General features: G+C 36.5%; 2 protein-coding genes across 4 annotated transcripts in view; both read left to right on the top strand.

The window, feature by feature from the left end:
- Window positions 1-12,959, top strand: part of LOC113112450 (cGMP-dependent protein kinase 1-like) — a 54,364-nt gene extending 41,405 nt beyond the window's left edge. For all 3 annotated transcript variants that reach the window (XM_026278039.1, XM_026278040.1, XM_026278038.1), the window contains 11 exons: window positions 3,218-3,283; window positions 3,866-3,940; window positions 9,066-9,162; window positions 9,382-9,521; window positions 10,484-10,573; window positions 10,674-10,815; window positions 10,928-11,091; window positions 11,223-11,345; window positions 11,429-11,491; window positions 11,575-11,641; window positions 11,836-12,959. In XM_026278039.1, coding sequence (XP_026133824.1) covers window positions 3,218-3,283; window positions 3,866-3,940; window positions 9,066-9,162; window positions 9,382-9,521; window positions 10,484-10,573; window positions 10,674-10,815; window positions 10,928-11,091; window positions 11,223-11,345; window positions 11,429-11,491; window positions 11,575-11,641; window positions 11,836-11,934 — 1,126 coding nt within the window. In that variant the 3' untranslated portion in view covers window positions 11,935-12,959. The remainder of the gene's footprint in view (window positions 1-3,217; window positions 3,284-3,865; window positions 3,941-9,065; window positions 9,163-9,381; window positions 9,522-10,483; window positions 10,574-10,673; window positions 10,816-10,927; window positions 11,092-11,222; window positions 11,346-11,428; window positions 11,492-11,574; window positions 11,642-11,835) is intronic.
- Window positions 12,960-15,630: 2,671 nt separating this feature from the next.
- On the top strand, window positions 15,631-18,049 carry LOC113113157 (dickkopf-related protein 1-like). Its single transcript, XM_026279332.1, has 4 exons — window positions 15,631-15,962; window positions 16,145-16,286; window positions 16,376-16,534; window positions 17,129-18,049. The coding sequence occupies exons 1-4, from the start codon at window positions 15,771-15,773 to the stop codon at window positions 17,377-17,379; spliced, it is 744 nt and encodes a 247-aa protein (XP_026135117.1). The 5' UTR covers window positions 15,631-15,770; the 3' UTR covers window positions 17,380-18,049.
- Window positions 18,050-20,184: the final 2,135 nt, after the last annotated feature.

Here is a 20,184-nt window from a genome sequence, read left to right as displayed (position 1 = left end):
TCTCATGTGTTAATATTTTTTTAGTGTAACAATTTATGATTTGCAAAAATAACTGTTGCATCTGTGTAGATTACATGAGTGTATGCGCGTTGTGCATGCTACACATTATGGTCAAGCATGCGCCCTTAAAATAGCATAATGAACAACGCGCAACGCGCCACTGACTTTAGACTAGTTTTTTTCTGGTCAGTGGCGCAATTGTTTAATGGAACAGCAAAATAGCACCAGGGATTGTTTGCGCCGGAACACGCCTCCTTTTTTGCGCTGAACCGCCCAGGGAGCGCAAGTTCATTCACTAGTTTAGCGACGTGCCTCTGTGGAGGGAAAAGCGCGCTTTGCGCGGGTGCAAAATAGGAATGACACAAGCGTCGGTGTACAAAGTCAATTGCGCTGGGTGCAAGATAGGGCCCTAACTGTGACTATATCAAGATGCAATACAGTGCTGAAAAAAAGTTTAAAATATCAAAACTCTATATCCAAAATATCTGTATTTTCTCCAATAAAAAGAGAAAGAATATATACTTCCACAAGTTTTGATATTCAGGCTGCCAGTCAAGTACCGTATTTTCCGGACTATAAGTCGAACTTTTTTTCATACTTTGGCTGGTCCTGCGACTTATAGTCAGGTTCGACTTATTTATAAAAATTAATTTGACATGAACCAAGAGAAATGAACTAACAGAAAACATTACCGTCTCCAGCCGCGAGAGGGCGCTCTATGCTGCTCAGTGCTCCTGTAGTCTACACTGAAGACATAGCGCCCTCTCGCGGCTGTAGACAGTAATGTTTTCTCTTGGTTCTTGGTTCTAAATAAATGCGACTTATAGTCCGGTGCGACTTATATATGTTTTTTTCCTCGTCATGACGTATTTTTGGACTGATGCGACTTATACTCAGGTGTGACTTATAGTCCGAAAAATACGGTAAAAAAATACACACACATATATATATATATATATATATATATATATATATATATATATATATATATATATATATATATATATATATTGTATTTTTTTACCGTATTTTTCGGACTATAAGTAAAAACTAAAAATACGAAAAATATGGTAAAAAAATACTATATATATATATATATATATATATATATATATATATATATATATATATATATATATATATATATAGTCTTTTTTTACCGTATTTTTTGGTCTATAAGTCGCATCAGTCCAAAAAAACGTCATGGCGAGGAAAAAACATATAAAAGTCGCACCAGACTATAAGTCGCATTTATTTAGAACCAAGAACCAAGAGAAAACATTACCATGGATCCACAATACTCCGGGTTTTTTTCTTCAAAAAAAAGTATTTTGTTGTTGTTTTAATGGAAAAACATGAATATAATTTGGAATTATTATTTAATATTAAGAATTTCACTAGTTTCTGAGAGAAGCTTTTGTGTTTAACCAGTTTTCACAATGTTGAGTATTAATTGATATGGCAATTTTGGAAACTAGATTATAAAATAAGTGAATAAAAGTTATCATTTTATTTATATGCGCCTATAGGTGAAAGTGATAACAACAATTCTGACAACATTTTTCAGATGACAACATTTACGATCAGTAATTATGGTTGTAACTGAGCAAAATAATTGCGATTATCAGTTTAACCATTAAGCAGCCTGACTAATAGTTTTCTAGAAATAGATAAAAAAAAAAAAAACACGGCACTGGTTGACTAAACTTGTCAAAGACTAAAAAAAGACATTTAACACAGGACTAAAAGTACATTGAAAAACAACTGATATCATAAAACACAAAAAGAGAAGTTTAGCATTATGTCCACACATTTTCACTTTTTCTTTTCCATTCATGAAACATAAAGAGGTCTCAGGACAATCTGGATCCATAAAATCATTCTGTAAGTGTTAATATAAATATTACATTCTGCAAAAATATATTTTGTGTTCCACTGAAGAATGAAATTCATATGGGTATAGAACGTCACTGAAGGTGAGTAAATGATGACAGATTTTCCTCCTTTCTTCTGTCTCTCTTTGTTATAATGTAATATTGTGGAGCAGCTGTGACCTTTGCAGTAGCGTTATTGTGTATTTGTGCTGTGACAGCTTTAGAGTTGATGTGTTGTGAAGAATTGTCACCTCTGCAAGTACGGTACAAGTGTGTTTCGCTGGAAATGGATCTGGCCGTGTGTGTGTGTGTGTGTGTGTGTGTGTGGTGTCTGGCAGTATTTGCAGTTGGACACAGAAGCAGATGCTACGCATACATGTATGTTTGGGTGTGCGTTTATCATTTAGTGTCCAGCCCTTTTCATTTACAGACAGTCGTGTGAGAGCTCTTTCTCTGGATATAACTGCCAGCGATGGGACAGATGTCAGAGAGTGAATGTTTTAGTGTAAATAGAAGTGTGCTGTACTGTAGTAGTATATGTGTGCGTATAGCTGAGCTCAGGTCAGACGGTAAGTGAACATGCAAAGCTTCATGGGGTCAGAGTGGGATTCAGACTCTGATGACTCTGACCACAGTGACAGTGAGGAAGAGGACGATCAGCAAACTCTGAGGCACGCTTAATTCTTAAATCAGTGTTGGAACTTCTGAATATTGATATTTTTACATTTTAGTAACTTATTTGACTCATGATTTTCAGTCAAAATAAATGTACATTTTGATCTACAGGTTTTGTGGACTTACATAAATTGTTCATATAGATAGAAGTTGAAGCACGGCATTAAAGAAGCTCAAATAATTAAAAGTTTTGATAATTGTAAAGTTTATCTGTTTTATTTTATTACTATATACAATAATTTGTATTATGTGTAATTGTAATATTATTATGAATTTGTAATTATTTATATTTAGGATACTTATAATTCATTTCAATAGCTAATAATAATATATACATTTATCTATATGATCTATAGTTATATATAATTATTTTAATAGTATTATAATTTTTATAACATATAAATAGTTAAATATAAAATTAAAATTATATATATTTATATATAATAATAATAATAATATGTAAATAAATAAAATATATTAATTAAAATATATTATTTAAAATTATATTTTACATTATACAATTTTTCTAATCATTTTAATTGATATGTATAATTATTATTTTTAATATTTCATAGTAATATATCTGTTTATGTATACATCGGTATATTTTGAATGTATCAGAACATTATAAGATGATGTTTTTCTGTGCGTTTGTGTCTTTTGAACAGGGAGGATATCAGAACAGCTAACGTCATCGCAGCAGAGTCTGTCACCTGCCTTGTGATCGACAGAGAGTGAGTATATGTTAGGTACTGTATATCCTGTGGCATTAGTTTCCCTTATATACACTCCTTAAAACATCACAAGTGTCATTGACATTCCAGCAGAAGTAATTCAGCCCAGGTTTTCCAGTTCGTTGAACATCTGTGGATTTTACACTGATCTTTCTATTTGTATGTGTGTGTGGAACACCGAATCTGTGGGTTTGAAGTGCTTATCTGCTCCCTTATAGAACTCAATAAATCAAGCTCAACCTAAATAGCTAAAGTGTCACGTGTGTCAATAAGCTGGAAAGACTGAGACAGAGAGAGAAGCACATGCTCCCTCCGGCAGGGAAAACTCTCTTTCCTCTTTGACTGAGACTCAAACCATCAGCCATCTGTGTCACAGCTGATTATGGTACATTTCAATGAGATGGATTTCATGTAGATATAAAACTTTGAATATACATGAGTACTGACTTTCTAAATTGAGAAAGAGACGGGATTGAGGGATAGATCTTCAACTTTTTTTCAAATACAATCTTTTGAACAGTATAGTGTATTTGTCATAAAGATGAAGTCTTTCTAACAATGTTGTTTGTACCATTCTTTTAGCTCGTACAAACATCTGATTGGAGGTCTGGAAGATGTATCCAACAAAGGCAGTGAAGACGCAGAGGCAAAAGCAAAGTAGGTTAAATCATCTTTGAACACATTTCATTATTCGAGTGAATTTACCCCCTGGTCTAGTTAGTGATGTCACATCCACATCGGTTTATGTAGAATGTATTGCACAGAAATACTGCTACTTTATTCTGTTGGCATTTCTAAATGTGAACCAGGTTTATCAGTTGGTATCTGAAAAGAAGTTCCCAAGCTGTTACAGTAAACACTTTTAAAGGGGTCAGTGCTACATTTTGTTTATTTATTTTTTGTTTGTTTTTTGTGTGTGTATTTGGTGCAATGCAATGTGTTTGTGGTTAAAGGTTCATAAAACACATTATTTTCCACATACTATACATTATTGTTTCTCCTCTATGCCCGCCTTTCTGAAACACGTCGTTTTTTTACAAAGCTCATCATTCTGAAAAGCGAGGTGTGCTCTGATTGGCCAGCTATCCAGTGTTTTGTGATTGGCTGATTACCCCAAGCATGTGACGGTAATGTTACGACGCGATGAGATGAGACAAAACCAATAAAACCCATTACAAACTAGGCATTTTTTTTGCATCCAGTGGAGACATAATAATGGATTATAATGACTTATATTTTCTTTTTACGTGTTGCATTGCATATCGCATATAACCATGTCTGCATTTGTGATTGGAGGAACGACAAAAAAAACAAGCTCTACTCTACACTGCCCAAAACTCAAGTTTGAATCATCAGTGGCAAATTCTTTAAATATGAAAACATACTTACAGACTGTGAGTCAGAACAGCTGGCATTGTAGGTTCAGGAAACAGTCCTCCGTAAATGCGTTGAATACACACAAATATTTGGGTTGAACTGTTCTGGAACAGTGTTGTAAAAACAACTTAACCGCTGATTTCTAGATGTGTCCCCTTTTGGAAGACCAAACAAAGTTTCACTTTCACAACGAAACACAGCGTCTACACAACATGGCGACTGCAGCAATAATACTACAGAGAAAATAAAAGTTAGCCTTCTTTATTTGCGGAACATTTGGGCGGTATTATGCAAATCTTGTGTTTAAACGAGGCGTTTCAGGAAGGTGTGGATGAATCTTAACTTTTAAATAAACGAATTCTTTGGATTTGAGACTTTAGTCTTTGCAACTTTAGGGATCGTATATATTCACGAACAGCTTGTAACACTCCAAAGAGAAAAGAAAACTTGAAATCGCATCATATGGCCCCTTTAAGGAAGCTCTATACTGTATTTGCCAGTTTGTTGAAGACAGTTTCTGAAAGATTCAGTTCAGCTCAGTTTCATTTGAGACATAAAGCAGGGTTATGCTACCATTCAGAAGTTTGTGCTCCATAAAATAGTTTAATGTTTTTGAAAGAAGTATCTTATGCTTACCAAGGCTGTACTTATTTGGACGAAAATACAGTAAAAAAAATAAAAATAAAAATAATTTCCGTCAGAAATCATTCTAATATGCTGCACAAGAAACATTTGCTATTATCAATGTTGTCAATGTTTTTCAGGATTCTTTTTTGAACAGGAAGTTTAAAAGAATGTCATCTAAGTTAAGTTATGCTTTATTGTCCTTTACAGGAAATTTGTCTTGAACTCAAAAGCTGCAATAGTACACAGCAACCACACACAATAACAACAGCAACATTATTACATTACATTTAGTCATTTAGCAGATGCTTTTATCCAAAGCGACTTACAAAGGAGGACAATGGAAGCAATCTAAATCAACAAAAGAGTAAGGCTGTATTACCTCATTAAGACAACTTACTTTTGAAAATCCTAATATATACGATATAAATGAATTCTTGTAATGTTTACTTCTACGTAATGGAACTCTTTAAACGCTTTTTTAATAGAAACATTTTTTTTATTTTTTATAGAAATCTTTTTGGGACAATTTGAATTTCTTTACTGTAATTTTTGAATCAATCAATCGAATGTATCCTTGCATAATGAAAGCATTCCTTTAAGCAAAAAAACAAAAAAAAACTGTATATGTCTGATTTCAGATTTAGCTTCATCCAGATATTGCATAAAACATGAAAGGTGGTGGGTCTCTTTTATATGAGGTTTCAACCTCTTTAAGTTGGTGAAATACAGAAGTATGGCAACAATTACAATGCAGTTGTCAAAGGGCAGCTCAAGGATGTTTGCTGTAACTCTAGAACTGTAAAGCAGAAAAGTCTGTGCTAGCATGCAGAAGACATGTTATATAAGAACCAGCAACTGTTCATGATCAGAAGAAACATGATGAGAAAGCGATGCAATCATTGTGCGGCGATGAGAAAATAATCCGCTCAGAGAAATGTGAAACCTTATCACATTTCACAGAGAGAATATGTGGCCCTCAAGAGAGAAAAAAGGATTCTGGGATAGCTCAGAAACACATTTCCCACTTCAAAAATCCCTTATGTGTCATATCTGAACCCGAAATAGAAACTTTTCTTCCTCTTATCTGCTTATCCGCAATGTAAATGAGCTCTGATGAATAATGAAGAGGTGTCTGTAGCATGTGTGACTGTCATAGATTAAAGCTTATTAAGACACATCTACAGCTGTCATCTCCTGCACTGTGTCCCCTGTGATCTCGACTACAAACCTGTAAATAAATCTCCAGCTGCCATGCTGACAGATAGAGAGCGCTCTAATGAGACAAGTGCATTCACCTTTCCTTAAGGTTTAATTTCTGCATCATTCTGCAAGGCAGTGCAAAATACAGTAGATGCTGTCCATAAAGAACCCATAAAGCTCCATATTGCCATCTTGTGGTCAATCAAATGATCCCTGTATTTCACCTTTAATGAACTGGAGAAGCTGTGAGCCTGGAGCATCACACATGCTTAATCAGTGAATGCCTCACAAGTTTATATTTTAATCAAAGCAGTTTTAAAACTGATTTGGATGATTCCTCAGGCATAAAATATCAGTAGATTGTCCAGCAGAAATGTGAAGTTTTTATCAGCATGCATGGGCCCAGAAAAGGCTGGAAGCTAGAACCAGTGTCACAAATTTCACTTTCTTTCTCCACCATGGTCACCCACACATGCCTGCTTTCTTCTTGAGAGTTTAAATCTCAGTTATGTTTAGGTTAATTGACTTGCATTTGAAAGCAGGGGATGTTTTCAGATGGCTGAAAGCGTTTAAAAAGTCAACATACAGTCCAAATGTATTAAAGTGTATTAAAATATATTATTTTATTTTATATTATTAAGTATTATTTAAAAAAATATTTGCCATATTTTGTATTAGATTTTTAATTGGTCTATATGACCCTCTTGCTGTAGAATCTGCAAGCTCATTTACCATCTCCAGCTTTCAGCTGAGGAATGAATTTATTCTGTTTATAGCCTTAGTGAGGTTTTATCCATGTCTCTTTCCAAAACTGCACTCTTGTTTGTGCATTTTCTATTCCTGCAGAACATCTCAGCACTGCACACCTCTGACCCTGCCAGCCTAATAACTGATTATGTGAGATGGACTGAATAATAACTGAAGCACGCTTGTGAGCCCTTGGCAGAGTGCATGGAAAATCGTAAACTCTGTGTGACAGTGCAAAGCAGTTTTTGCCAAGCTAAATGGCAGCTCAATCGTGTCATTGGCCATGACTCAAGCGACGGGATTTGATCGGCCAGTTCTGCATCATGGGCTCTTATAAGCACTCTGACTGAAAAAAAAATCTGACTACTGTACTGTATATCACAGAATTTAATTTTCAGTTACAGAATCCTTATGTCATTTTGATCTCTAATGGATCTTCAGTATGATTGCAAATATTAATGGTGAACATAAACTTAATTTGCTAATGTTAACTGATGCAAACTCATTTATCTTTATAGTCAAAAAGCTTTTGGTTGCATTCAAAATAAAACAGATCTTATAGAAACCTCTGCTTTGAAACATGGGTCAGACTCATAATCTTAAAAATCTTGATCTTAACGATCTACATTAATTCTTAAAGTTAGGCATGATTTATTTACTAATCATGTATGAATTTACTACACAATATTACTGCGTATAACAACGTTCCCCCAAAATTTCTTACCCTATTTTTGGTGTTATACACAACATAAATAAATAAATAAATAAATAATAATAATAATTGTCCTTCATGACAAATAGTATATAATAATTATAATAATAACAGGCTAGTGAAGGAAAGGTAACTAACAAGTGATTGTTTAAAAAGCATGCCAGATGCACCTTTTGAAGCTTCATAATATACAGATGCTGGTCATATAATTAGAATATCATCAAAAAGTTGATTTATTTCACTAATTCCATTCAAAAAGTTAAACTTGTATATTATATTCATTCATTACACACAGACTGATATATTTCAAATGTTTATTTCTCTTAATTTTGATGATTATAACTGACAAATAAGCAAAATCCCAAATTCAGTATCTCAGAAAATTAGAATATTGTGAAAAGATTCAATATTGAAGACACCTGGTGCCACACTCTTATCAACTAATTAACTCAAAACACCTGCAAAAGCCTTCAAATGATCTCTCAGTGTAGTTCTGTAGGCTACACAATCATGGGGAAGACTGCTGACTTGACAGTTGTCCAAAAGATGACCATTGACACCTTGCACAAGGAGGGCAAGACACAAAAGGTCATTGCAAAAGAGGCTAGCTGTTCACAGAGCTCTGTGTCCAAGCACATTACTAGAGAGGCGAAGGAAAGGAAAAGATGTGGTAGAAAAAAAGTGTACAAGCAATACGGATAACCAGACCCTGGAGAGGATTGTGAATCAAAACCCATTCAAAAATGTGGGGGAGATTCACTTACCACTCAGCAGCAGTCCAGTCCTTTTTGAAGCGAGATGCTTCTGATGCTGTCTGTTGTTCAAGAGTGGTTTGACACAAGGAATGCGACAGCTGAAACCCATGTCTTGCATACGTCTGTGCGTAGTGGTTCTTGAAGCACTGACTCCAGCTGAAGTCCACTCTGTGAATCTCCCCCACATTTTTGAATGGGTTTTGTTTCTAGATCACTGAGCTGTGATCTAGACAAAAGGTGATGAAAATGACATGAGATTTGAGTTTTGATTTGCTTATCAAGATTCAGGTTGCCCCACTAGATAGAAAGAGGGAATAACTGTATGTTTTTTTTCATTCACTCTTTTCTGCTTTTTGAAATGTAGATACGAGGCAGAGAACGCATTCTACTCCAACCTAAACCTGTCTGACTTCAACATTATCGATACTCTTGGCGTTGGAGGATTTGGACGTGTTGAGCTGGTAACACCGGACATCATGTTTTCAGTGCAGTATTTGTTTTATGTAAAAGTGTGGACTTTTCTGCAAATTATGATGTCATCATGGATTTTGGGTCATATTGTGTATCTCAATAGTAGTTATATTATAGTCATTTATTCAGATATGAATTTTTGTTTGTGTGTGTGAGATAATACACAAAAAGTTGAAGTATCGTTTTATCTCCCTTTGTTTTGTTCTCAGGTGCAGCTCAAGAGTGATGAGATGAAGACATTTGCGATGAAGATCCTAAAGAAGCGCCACATTGTGGACACGAGACAGCAGGAGCACATCCGCTCTGAGAAACTGATCATGCAGGAGGCGCATTCAGATTTTATCGTCAGGTACCTCCAGTGACCAGCACCTACTGCTACGTTACCCTTCAGTCATTTATATCCAGGATTATTTCAGTGTCATTGATATACCATTATAATTGTTGTTATATTTTGAATTAGATTTTTTTTATGTTCTGTTTTAATTTAACATGGTAAAGTTTGAGTAATTTTGTTGTGTTTTTATAATTTATATTATTATTATTATTTATAAATATGTCTATTTAGTTTGTAGTTCAGTATTTAGGTTATTTTAGTACTTCATCTTTAAACGAAAATGAGAAATGTTACCTAGGCAACTAGCTTTTTTAAATTATATTTTATTTTACAATTAATTACATTTTTATGGTTTAATTTTAGTCAGCGATAACAACCCTGTCTCTCTGGACCTCTTCTGTCACTTTTGCCAGAAAAAAATGGAAATGGAAATGAATGGAATTTTTATATTTTTTATTTTTATGCTTCATCGGAATTGGAAGAGAATTGGTGACTTTTGTTGCATTATCTATTCAAACACACAAAAAAAGGGTAGAAAAATTAAAACTCACACTTCGTACCATCATTGTTAAATATATAAATATTGCATAGTATCATAAAATCTCCCCAAAATTATATTAAATTAAAATTAAATTAAAATTAAAATGTATGCATTTAGCAGAAGCTTTTATCCAAAGCAACTTACAGTGCATTCAGGCTATAAGATTTTACCTGTCATGTGTTCCCGGGGAATCGAACCCACAACATTGCGCTTGCGCTACCAATTGAGCTACAGGAACACAATATATATATATATATATATATATATATATATACACATATATACCAAGTGAAACCCACAAATGCGGAGGCTCAGAGGCTTGAATCAGTTGTAATGTAGGTAGTTTTGCATTGACATCAGAAATTTGACAACGTGGAAACACTTCGACACTGAATTTGTAGAAAGGCATTCTGACTGTGTTCCTCTTGTTTTTTAGGCTCTATAGGACGTTTAAGGACAGTAAATACCTCTATATGCTGATGGAGGCCTGTTTAGGTGGAGAACTGTGGACTATTCTCAGAGACAGGTAAGACCTGTCAATTCACTCTTGATCAATGTTTTTTTTTTCATACAGTTGCTGTCTGAGTTTCAATAATGCAATAGTCTGGTTTCTTTACTGATCACAGGGGCAACTTCGACGATTCAACTACACGCTTTTACACAGCATGTGTGGTGGAGGCATTCGCTTACCTGCATTCCAAAGGCATCATATACAGAGACCTTAAACCAGAGAACCTGATACTAGACCACAGGGGCTACGCCAAACTGGTGAGGATGATTTTCATTTTTGGATGGACCTTCCCTTTAAAGAAGTCAGATTTTGCTTCTGTCAAAGGTGACTCAAGCATGAAACTTAAAATCTTGTGTAAATCTTTTAAAGGTGGATTTTGGCTTTGCTAAGAAGATCGGCTTTGGAAAGAAAACGTGGACATTCTGTGGTACACCAGAGTATGTGGCTCCAGAGATCATCCTGAATAAAGGTCATGACATCTCTGCAGATTACTGGTCCCTCGGCATCCTCATGTACGAGCTGCTGACTGGCAGGTCAGACACAGGGCTTCACCTGTTTGAAAACACCATTTCAAACTGATTCAAAATTATTAATGCATTAAGACTCTGGATTTATACTACACATGCAATGGTTTTTGAATCTCTTTTTCCTCTTTATTTTTCAGTCCTCCTTTTTCAGGACCAGATCCAATGAAAACATACAACATCATTCTTAGAGGCATCGACATGATAGAATTCCCCAAAAAAATTACTAAAAATGCTGCCAATCTCATCAAAAAGCTATGCAGGTATGTCCATCACTATAAAACCCAATGGCAGTCTATTAGCGGTTTTTGTTAATGCAGATCTCTCTCTTTTTTTTTTTTTTCAGAGACACACCGTCTGAAAGACTAGGAAACTTGAAAAATGGTGTCAAAGACATCCAGAAGCACAAGTGAGTTGAATATTCACTTTAAAACATGAACAATGAGCTGATGTAGTGCTGTGAATCATCTAATGTAATGAACGTGGTTGCAGATGGTTTGAAGGGTTTAACTGGGACGGATTGAGGAAGGGGACACTGATGCCCCCCATCATCCCTAATGTAAGTGCTTATACTTATGCAAGGCAGATTTTACACTGATGTTAGGCCAGAAATATACTCTATGCAAGTGCTGGATGTGTTCTTATTCAGATGAGACTTTCAGAAGCATTTAAAAAAGACCAACCCAGACCTTTGTATGATAGTGTTTAGGCCACATGATAACAGGTTCTCTTTGTTTTTTGGTGCGCATGCAGGTAACATCATCTACGGACACTAGTAACTTTGACAGCTTTCCAGAGGACAACGAAGACCCGCCACCTGATGATAACTCAGGCTGGGACACAGACTTCTAAACAGGCCTAAACACCCACACACACACACACAACACTGCTCACATGGGATGTCTGCCTGGGATAGAGATGCTGCACTGCAGATTGGACTGGAGGAGAAATGTGGAAAGAAGCAGAAAGAGACATGAAAAGACGAAACCTGAATCTCTTGTGTGAGCATGTGTCTGTGTGCGTGTTCACCTCTGACCCATGATAATCACCTTTACTGTGAGATGACTGAGGAGACAGTCCACTTAGGGAAGAGCTTGTGACCTCAGTGATTTGTTCTTCTCCCTGATTGGCTGTGAACTCTTCATTCACCAATCCGTGTGCAGACTACTCTGAAGAAGACCGCACTGTATGTTGCAGGAGTCCAGACAGACCTGAATGTTGCTCTTTAAGTAATACTCGTTTGTTATAGCACATGTACATAATAGCATAGCATCACTACCCTGAAAAACTGACGCATTGCCGGCATTCCTGACATGTAAAGGATTATCTGTCACATGCATCATAAAACATCAATCGGAAGACTCAGTTTCACCTTCTTCAAGCACACACAGACATCATAGACGCATCTTCTCGCCTCTCTTCACTGTTAATTTATTGTCCTGGCAGACGGCCATTATAGTTTATGATATTCTGAACCCAGTGCTGGTTTTCTCAAACTTCATCCCATGAAATGATGTGCCTCAAATTCATAGCTACATTAATAGTGTACTGTATTTATTGTCTCAGATTTATAAGAATTAGGAGATAAGTACTGACCACTGTGAACAGCCGGATTTTAAACAGGAACAGGTATGGATGTGGGATTGGTTTTTCCTTCTATGGCCATTTCTTAAAACCAACTTATTCAAATGCAAGTACAACATAATCCTGATTTCTTGAGAAATTCAGCCATATCAGATCAACAATATTAGTGCCTTAAATCAACGGCATTCTGCGACGCTCCTCAAGCTGCATGTCTCCTCAGCCTGCTGCTGTCCATCAGATGCTCTGTCTGTCTAGGGTTTTTTTTTTTTTTTTTTTTTACACAATAAAGCAACTGTTTTAGACACTCCCTTGTGTCCTCACATAATCTTCCACTGTCTTTGACTGAAATGTTTGAAATGTGAAAAGGTTTTATTATTATTATTATTCCAAAATTCCCATTCTGTCCTGTTTATTCACCCTCATGAAGTCTCTTCTTGTGTTCTAAAAATAATTTTTAAAAGGTGTCTTAACCTCACCAACACTGCATTTATTTAATTAAAAATAGAATTTATTATATTTTAAAATGTTATTTATTTCTGTGATTCAAAGCTGAATGTTCAGCAGCCAGTACTTTAGTCTTAAGTGTCACGTGATCCTTCTGAAATCATTCTAATATGCTGATTTGCTGCTCAAAAACATTATTATTATTATTATTATTTTTAATTCATATATTTATTTGAAGCTTGACAGTACATGGTCTTTCTTTATATAGAAAAGCATGATCAGGGCATTTTTTTCAAATTCCATCTTTGCATAAATCCTGAGGGTGAGTAACAGATATTTTCATTTTGGGGGTGAACTGTTATTTTAAGGGCATGAAGCTGCTGGGTCTTTCAGATGTGATCTTACAGCTGTGAAATATGAAAGCCTTCAAGTGGCAAAGCAATTTATATTGATCACATTTAGATACTTCATTCTCTATCTATCTATCTATCTATCTATCTATCTATCTATCTATCTATCTATCCTTCACTGTTTAACAACTGTCCTAATCTTATAAATTTACAAAATATTTATTTCTCCAATAAATACTATTCTTTTGAACTTTATATTCATCAAATGATCCTGAAAAAAAAAAACGTATCACTGTTTCCACAAAAATCTCAAAACACAAACCTCAAAAACAACACCGAAATGGGTCACTGAGCTCAAAACCAAGCTTCTACTATAGCCATTCCAGTCCTCTGACCTGAACCCTACAGAAAATGAGAGGAGTGAACTGAAGAGGAGAAGCTGGGAATCTGAAGGGTCTGGAGTGATCCTGGATGAAGGAATGGTCTCTGATCTCTTGTCAGGTGTTCTCTAACCTCATCAGGCATTATAGGAGACAGTTTTGAGCTGTTAAACTGGCAAATGAAGGTTTAGAAAATAATTCAATAAAAGGGTGTCCTTAATTGTGGCCAGTGTGTATTAGAGAAAATCTTTTATTTTATAAGGATATTTCCCCCCATTTTAAATTCTTATTATCCAATGAAAGGATAAATTTTTTGAATTCTTTAAATAAAACATCAAAAGGATTAACAATGCAGATTAATTTTCACAGCATTATTTGATCATATTTGCCAAAGGTGCCAATATTTGTGGGCATGACTGTATATTAAAGGGGGGGTGAAATGCTATTTCATGCATACTGAGTTTTTTACACTGTTAAAGAGTTGGATTCCCATGCTAAACATGGACAAAGTTTCAAAAATTAAGTTGTACGTTTTGTCACAAGTTTCGGAAAGTTTTTTATCAATAAAACCTCATGATCTGTAGGGGGCAGCAATTCACCTTTTAATTTCACAAAAACGCCAGCAAAACCCAAGATTCACGTGAACAAAAATACTCCTTCAAACGTACAACTTAATTTTTGAAACTTTGTCCATGTTTAGCATGGGAATCCAACTCTTTAACAGTGTAAAAAACTCAGTATACAGGAAATAGCATTTCACCCCCCCTTTAATATACAGTCATGCCCAATAGAAATGTACTGTCAATTATAACATTCACCAACTCAAGGTCAATGTCAGTTTTATGAAATTTTGAAAAAGACCTAATTGAATATAGTTACACTTTTGTGTTCGTTTTTAATATATATGCAATATCTAATCACTCAACTAACCCCTTAAGGAAGAAATTGTTAAAACTAACGTGATTTAATACAAATACAGCTGAAAAAAAAAAAAAAACAGCATGAAGATTTTAAAATGTAATATTCATATCAGAAACGTATGATTATGGTGTTTCCATAATGTATTCGACACCACAATCTTTTCGTTTAGAAAATTGCCTATACATAATTAGGCCAATGTAGTTAGTGGAGTTTTTATTCAACTTTAATTTCTTTCAGTTAATTTTTTAAACTGAAACTACCTCCATTTGCATTTTTATACTTTTTATGAATTTATAATTCTGCCCATAGTTCAACAACAAGTACCATGCTACTAATGCACTTAATATAGGCCTAATCTTTGTGAATCCTGAACTCTGTTAAACTCTGTTTGGCCACAGAAGATGCACTTTATTTAATTAAAGAGGAAGATATGTTTTTATTGCAGTGAGTTAGATAAACGCATGAAGCATTAACGTGCATATTATCTTTATGTGCTGACAGAAAAATGATCAGGTTTAAGCTCTAAAGCTAGTTACCAGAGAGGTTTGCTGACAGGTATACTGTCGTGTATAATGATATCCCTTAAATTCCACTTTAAGCACTTTAAGTTGTCAGTCTGTTTGTGAGGGGGCGCAACGGTAATTACGCACAAGTATTGCGAAAGAGGTATCACGACTCTCTATGATAACGAGGGGCGCGGCTTCTGAATATTCATTAGGTTACGCAATAGAACTGTACGCAGCACAGCCTGCAGAGCTTAATTAATATTCATGAGTCGGGGATGCTGCGCGCCTCAGAAGAACTATTTCCATCGTTTGCGCAGACTGAGTTCATCCAGCCTGTCTGCGCAGGCGATGAGAGGGGCGGTGGAGAGCGTGTTTGATGCGCTCGTACAGTCTTCTAAAAGGGGCGGGAATATACAAACAGTCCCGCATGTATAAAACTCTTGGAGACACATGAAGTGCTGTGGAGTTTGGACATTACGCGTGACAGACTGCCGGAGAAGACCATGCGGAACATGCTCTCACTGCTCACAGTTGTGCCCGTTTATCTCGCGGTTTGGGGAGGAATCACTGCAGATGCTCAAGTTGGACCTGTGTTACGGAACTCCATCCGGCATCTGCCTGCAGCATCCAGTCCGAGTGACGCAGTGAGCGCGAGCCCGCGCGTGACCGGCGCCGCAGACAGCCACGCTCCGGCGGTACGTGCTCACGGGATGCTCAAACGCACAGAGGATTAAAAAAAAAAAAAAAAAAAAAAAAAAGGACTCCATTTGAGATCATTTTTAAGGGTTTTCATTACATAAAACGTATTTATTTTTAATATTGCTTTTAAAAGGAGCCGTTTAAATAAAGTTTCCCATGATTATTTCCTCTTCCACAGTCGCCGCACTGCGCCGCTGATGATGAGTGCAGGCTCGGTGAGTTCTGTAACGGCTCTCGCGGAGTTTGTCTCTCGTGCCGCAAGCGGAGGAAGCGCTGCGCTCGTGATGGCATGTGCTGCGCTGGAAACCGATGCATCAATGGTACAAACCAGAGATCCTCTTATGTTTTCACTAGTTCGTTCAGTTATAGTTTGTATGAAGATTCATTTTCTCATTCATGTCTCTCTCAGGTGTGTGTCAACCTGCTGATACAGATGCTGTCGGCACGGTAGATGCCACTCAACCGCCTGGAAACACGGATGAGCCTGGTGTGACTGTAACACGTGGGCAGAACTTAACACATCCTAAAAGAACCCCCAGCCTATCGAAAGCCCAGCAGCCACTCAAAGGTGTCAAATCTGTCTCTTGTGCTTCATCTCATCTCCTTCTTCTTCTCTTCTCTTCTCCTCTCATTTTATCTCCTTCCTTCTAGTCTTTTCTCGTTTCTACTCCTTTCTTGTACTTGTTTTGTTGTCTCCACTAGCCTCTTCTCCTTTCTTGTTCTCATCATGTCTCCTCTCATCACATATTCCAAGCTCATCTACTTTCTTCTTCTGTTCTCTTCTGTTTTCTTCTGTTCCCCCTCATCTTTCCTTGAAAGATGCCTGTGCTCCTGTCTTCGTGTCTCATCTTTTCTCATCTCCTCTGTTTTGCCCATTATTTGTCTCATCTATTGAGCTGCCTTATAAAGGACTTTTGAAATCTTGTCTTTCTCATATTTCTTTCCTTTGTCTTTTCCTTTTTTCATCTAAGCTCACTTTTTCTCGTTTCATCTCATCTAGTCTCTCTTTTTAGTCTCCTGTTTTCCCCTCTCATCCTCTCTGTTCTGGTCTCTTCTCACCTCTTTTCTGAAATAAGATCCCTAATTGATCTGCTCAAGTCTTGATATCGCACAAATCTGGAGGATGCTGATCTGATTTCAAATCTTTTCTCGTCTCTGTCAGGTGGCGAGGGAGAGACATGTCTCAGGTCATTGGACTGTTTGAAAGGGCTCTGCTGCGCCCGACACTTCTGGTCACGGATCTGTAAGCCCGTGCTGACGGAAGGGCAGGTGTGTACACGTCACCGGCGGAAAGGAGCTCACAGTCTGGAGATCTTCCAGCGCTGCGACTGCGGCTCCGGACTGACCTGCCGAGGCCAGAGAGAGAAACCCGGAGCAGAAAGCCGAAACCTCCACACCTGCCAACCGCGCTGACCCCGCAAAACTGCTCTCTGCTCCACACACACCACATGCACACATGCAGACACACATGCAGTGGCGGAAAAGGAAAACTGATTCCAAGGAAGGATGCGCCAATAAAAGGACTGATCGTATTTCCTGGACGGATGCAGATAAACTGCACCGTAGGGATGTTTTTTATTGTACATTCTGCTATTTAAGACTTTATTCCCTGGGTCATCACAAAAGGCAGATCGCTTTTGTTTCCCTTTATAAGGAACTTCTTATTGTTCTTGCAGTAAATTACTGTATTGTAAATACGTAGTCAGAAATTGCACTTAACACTGAGCATATGGATCCTGTAAAAGTAGCATTTTATGATTCAACACATCAATATTGATTTAGATGGTTATCAGTACTCTATTTTTAATTCAAGCAAACTGTAAAGATATTTGTGTGATTAAAATATATAAATGATATGATAATAACAATTAATGGACTTTTTATGATTTGTACTGCCCGCAACGGCAATCAAAAGAAACCACTTAGGAAGGTTTTTATAGTCAAATGACATGCACTGTTTGCTTTATTCAGCGGGTTATGCTTCCAGCATCATGTAGAACTTTGCCTTGAGAAAAAATATATTCTGTGTAGCAAAGTTGCTTTGGATAAAAACGTTTGCTAAAATAATAAATCTAAACGGTAATGTGAAGAATTGTCCTAATTCATTGTACAGAGCTCAAGTTGAAAACAATGCAAAACCATGGTTGCTCATTTTTAACTTGTATTCTAGTTTCTAAAAATATACAAGTAGAGCACTTAAAATAGAAGTCTTCATAACTTCATAAATTTCAATGCGTTTTTTATTTCATCTTGCATTCCAGTTTGTAAAAACAAACAAAGACAAGATGTGCACTTAAAATGAAAGTATTGAGGCAACCATTACACACTTTCTGCATCGACGTGCACTGCAATTTCTTACATTTGAGTGCATCTGTGTACCTCTAGCAGAATTATGGCAAATAAACAAGCTCCAAGCTCTGCTGAAGAGCCATAATCCTCTCGCTAGCCATATCCCTGTCTGCAGAAAAAAACACCTGACCACATGAAAGCCTGAATGGGCCCAAACAGAAGGGAAGTACAAAGCCCACAGGAGGATATCAAACGAGAAGAATCCCAAGGAAGTACAAGAGTATCAGCAGCAACAACCTTTGGTGTGTCTGGCTAACTTCTAATTAGTCCTGCAGTCAGGCCTGAATTGCAGGTTAATCATAGAGATATCTGACCCTTTAATTACTTTATGTAGCCTGTTTGGCACGCACACAGCATGTATAGAGCAGTATAGAGAGAGTTCTGGGTTCAAGATAGCAACTTCAATAGTGCAGTCTGTAGTTAATGGCATTTATGTTTTGCATCTGATCAATATAGTTGATGGGCCTGAAGCTATTCAGGGAGGTATATTCATGACTGAAGACATGTTGAAAAGATTGTCTGAATGTCTGAAATACAGTGAACTTTGTGCAAAGAACAGACTGAAACGTAAATGATTGTCACAGTGAGCTGTCAACCTTTGCAACAGTATGAGTCAGTGAGTTGATCTTGAGAGTCAGATTCATGAATGAATCTTTCAGACCATTCAGTTAAACGATTCACTAAAATGAATCATTCTCAAAATGACAATTTGTTCATGAATCAGACTAATTGCTTATTCTCTCATAAATGCTCTTGAAACCTGCAAGAGAACTAGAACGGATGTCAAGATTAGTAAATAACTTAAAGTTCAGTCTGTTCCTCACACAAGGATATGTCTTCAGAAGTGCACAGGTTTTATGAAGTACTTTTATGTCCATTTTTAGTTGTCCTTCAGTTTAAAAGAAAAAGCAAAGAAAGAAGAGTGCAAAAAATAAAAGAGCAACAAACAACATTCCTCCAAAGTTCTTCTTTTGCTTTCACTGGCAAAAAAAAAAAAAAGCTATGAGGGTAATTCTTTGAGGGAACTGTTAACTACAAAAAATAAAAATACAATTCAGAGAGCGAGAGAGAGAGAACTAGCATAATTTGTTTGCAAATGCAAAAATTAATTTTGTCATATAATACAACAACATTCAATCGTTTTTAAGTGTGGCATATTGTAAACGTCATTTTTGGGCCACTTTTCACAAATCAAATCACAAGATGTTGTTCACATTTCCACAGAAGCTGGCAAATGCCAGAACAAGACTCTTTATTAGCAGAACCATAAAAGAGTGTAATTTCCACTCCTTCATGTTTTTACCGTTAAACGTAACCTTTCTCTCCGCCCCTTGACCCTGCTGTCTCTCTCCTTCAGTCTCTCTCTCTCTGGTGACAGACACTGTGGCTGAAAATTACAGACAAGCAGATCTGTTTAATGATGTCAGGCGTCACAGAATCGAGGGCTCACGAAAACTGACTACCGTATTTTAACTGTTCGCATGGAGACTAGAGGAGGAGACGGCCTACACACACAAATCATGTCCACTCTCACAATCTGTAGTTTTGGTTTTCTGAGCTGTTCTTCTGAGTTACTGTCAAAGTTACTCACCTCCTATCTCAGCTAAATGAGCAAATTATTCAGAAACAAGTCCAAAGAAAACCGCAGAAGAGCATTCAGTTACACTGCAGTACAGCTTGCCAACTATGTGTGTGCATTTGCAATATATATTTTTACTTTGTATATGCTCTTTTTAAAAGGGGAGTTCCAACAAGAATTATTCATCTATTATTTATTTGCCATCACATTCTTCCATACCCACTTCTTTATTTTTATTTTAATTACCTTCTTTTTAAATAAAACACAGAAGAATGTATATATGAAAATAA

Source organism: Carassius auratus, chromosome 13 (genome assembly GCF_003368295.1).
Source record: "Carassius auratus strain Wakin chromosome 13, ASM336829v1, whole genome shotgun sequence".
In the NCBI taxonomy this organism is placed as follows: Eukaryota; Metazoa; Chordata; class Actinopteri; order Cypriniformes; family Cyprinidae; genus Carassius; species Carassius auratus.
This window is presented reverse-complemented; position numbering and strand designations above follow the sequence as displayed.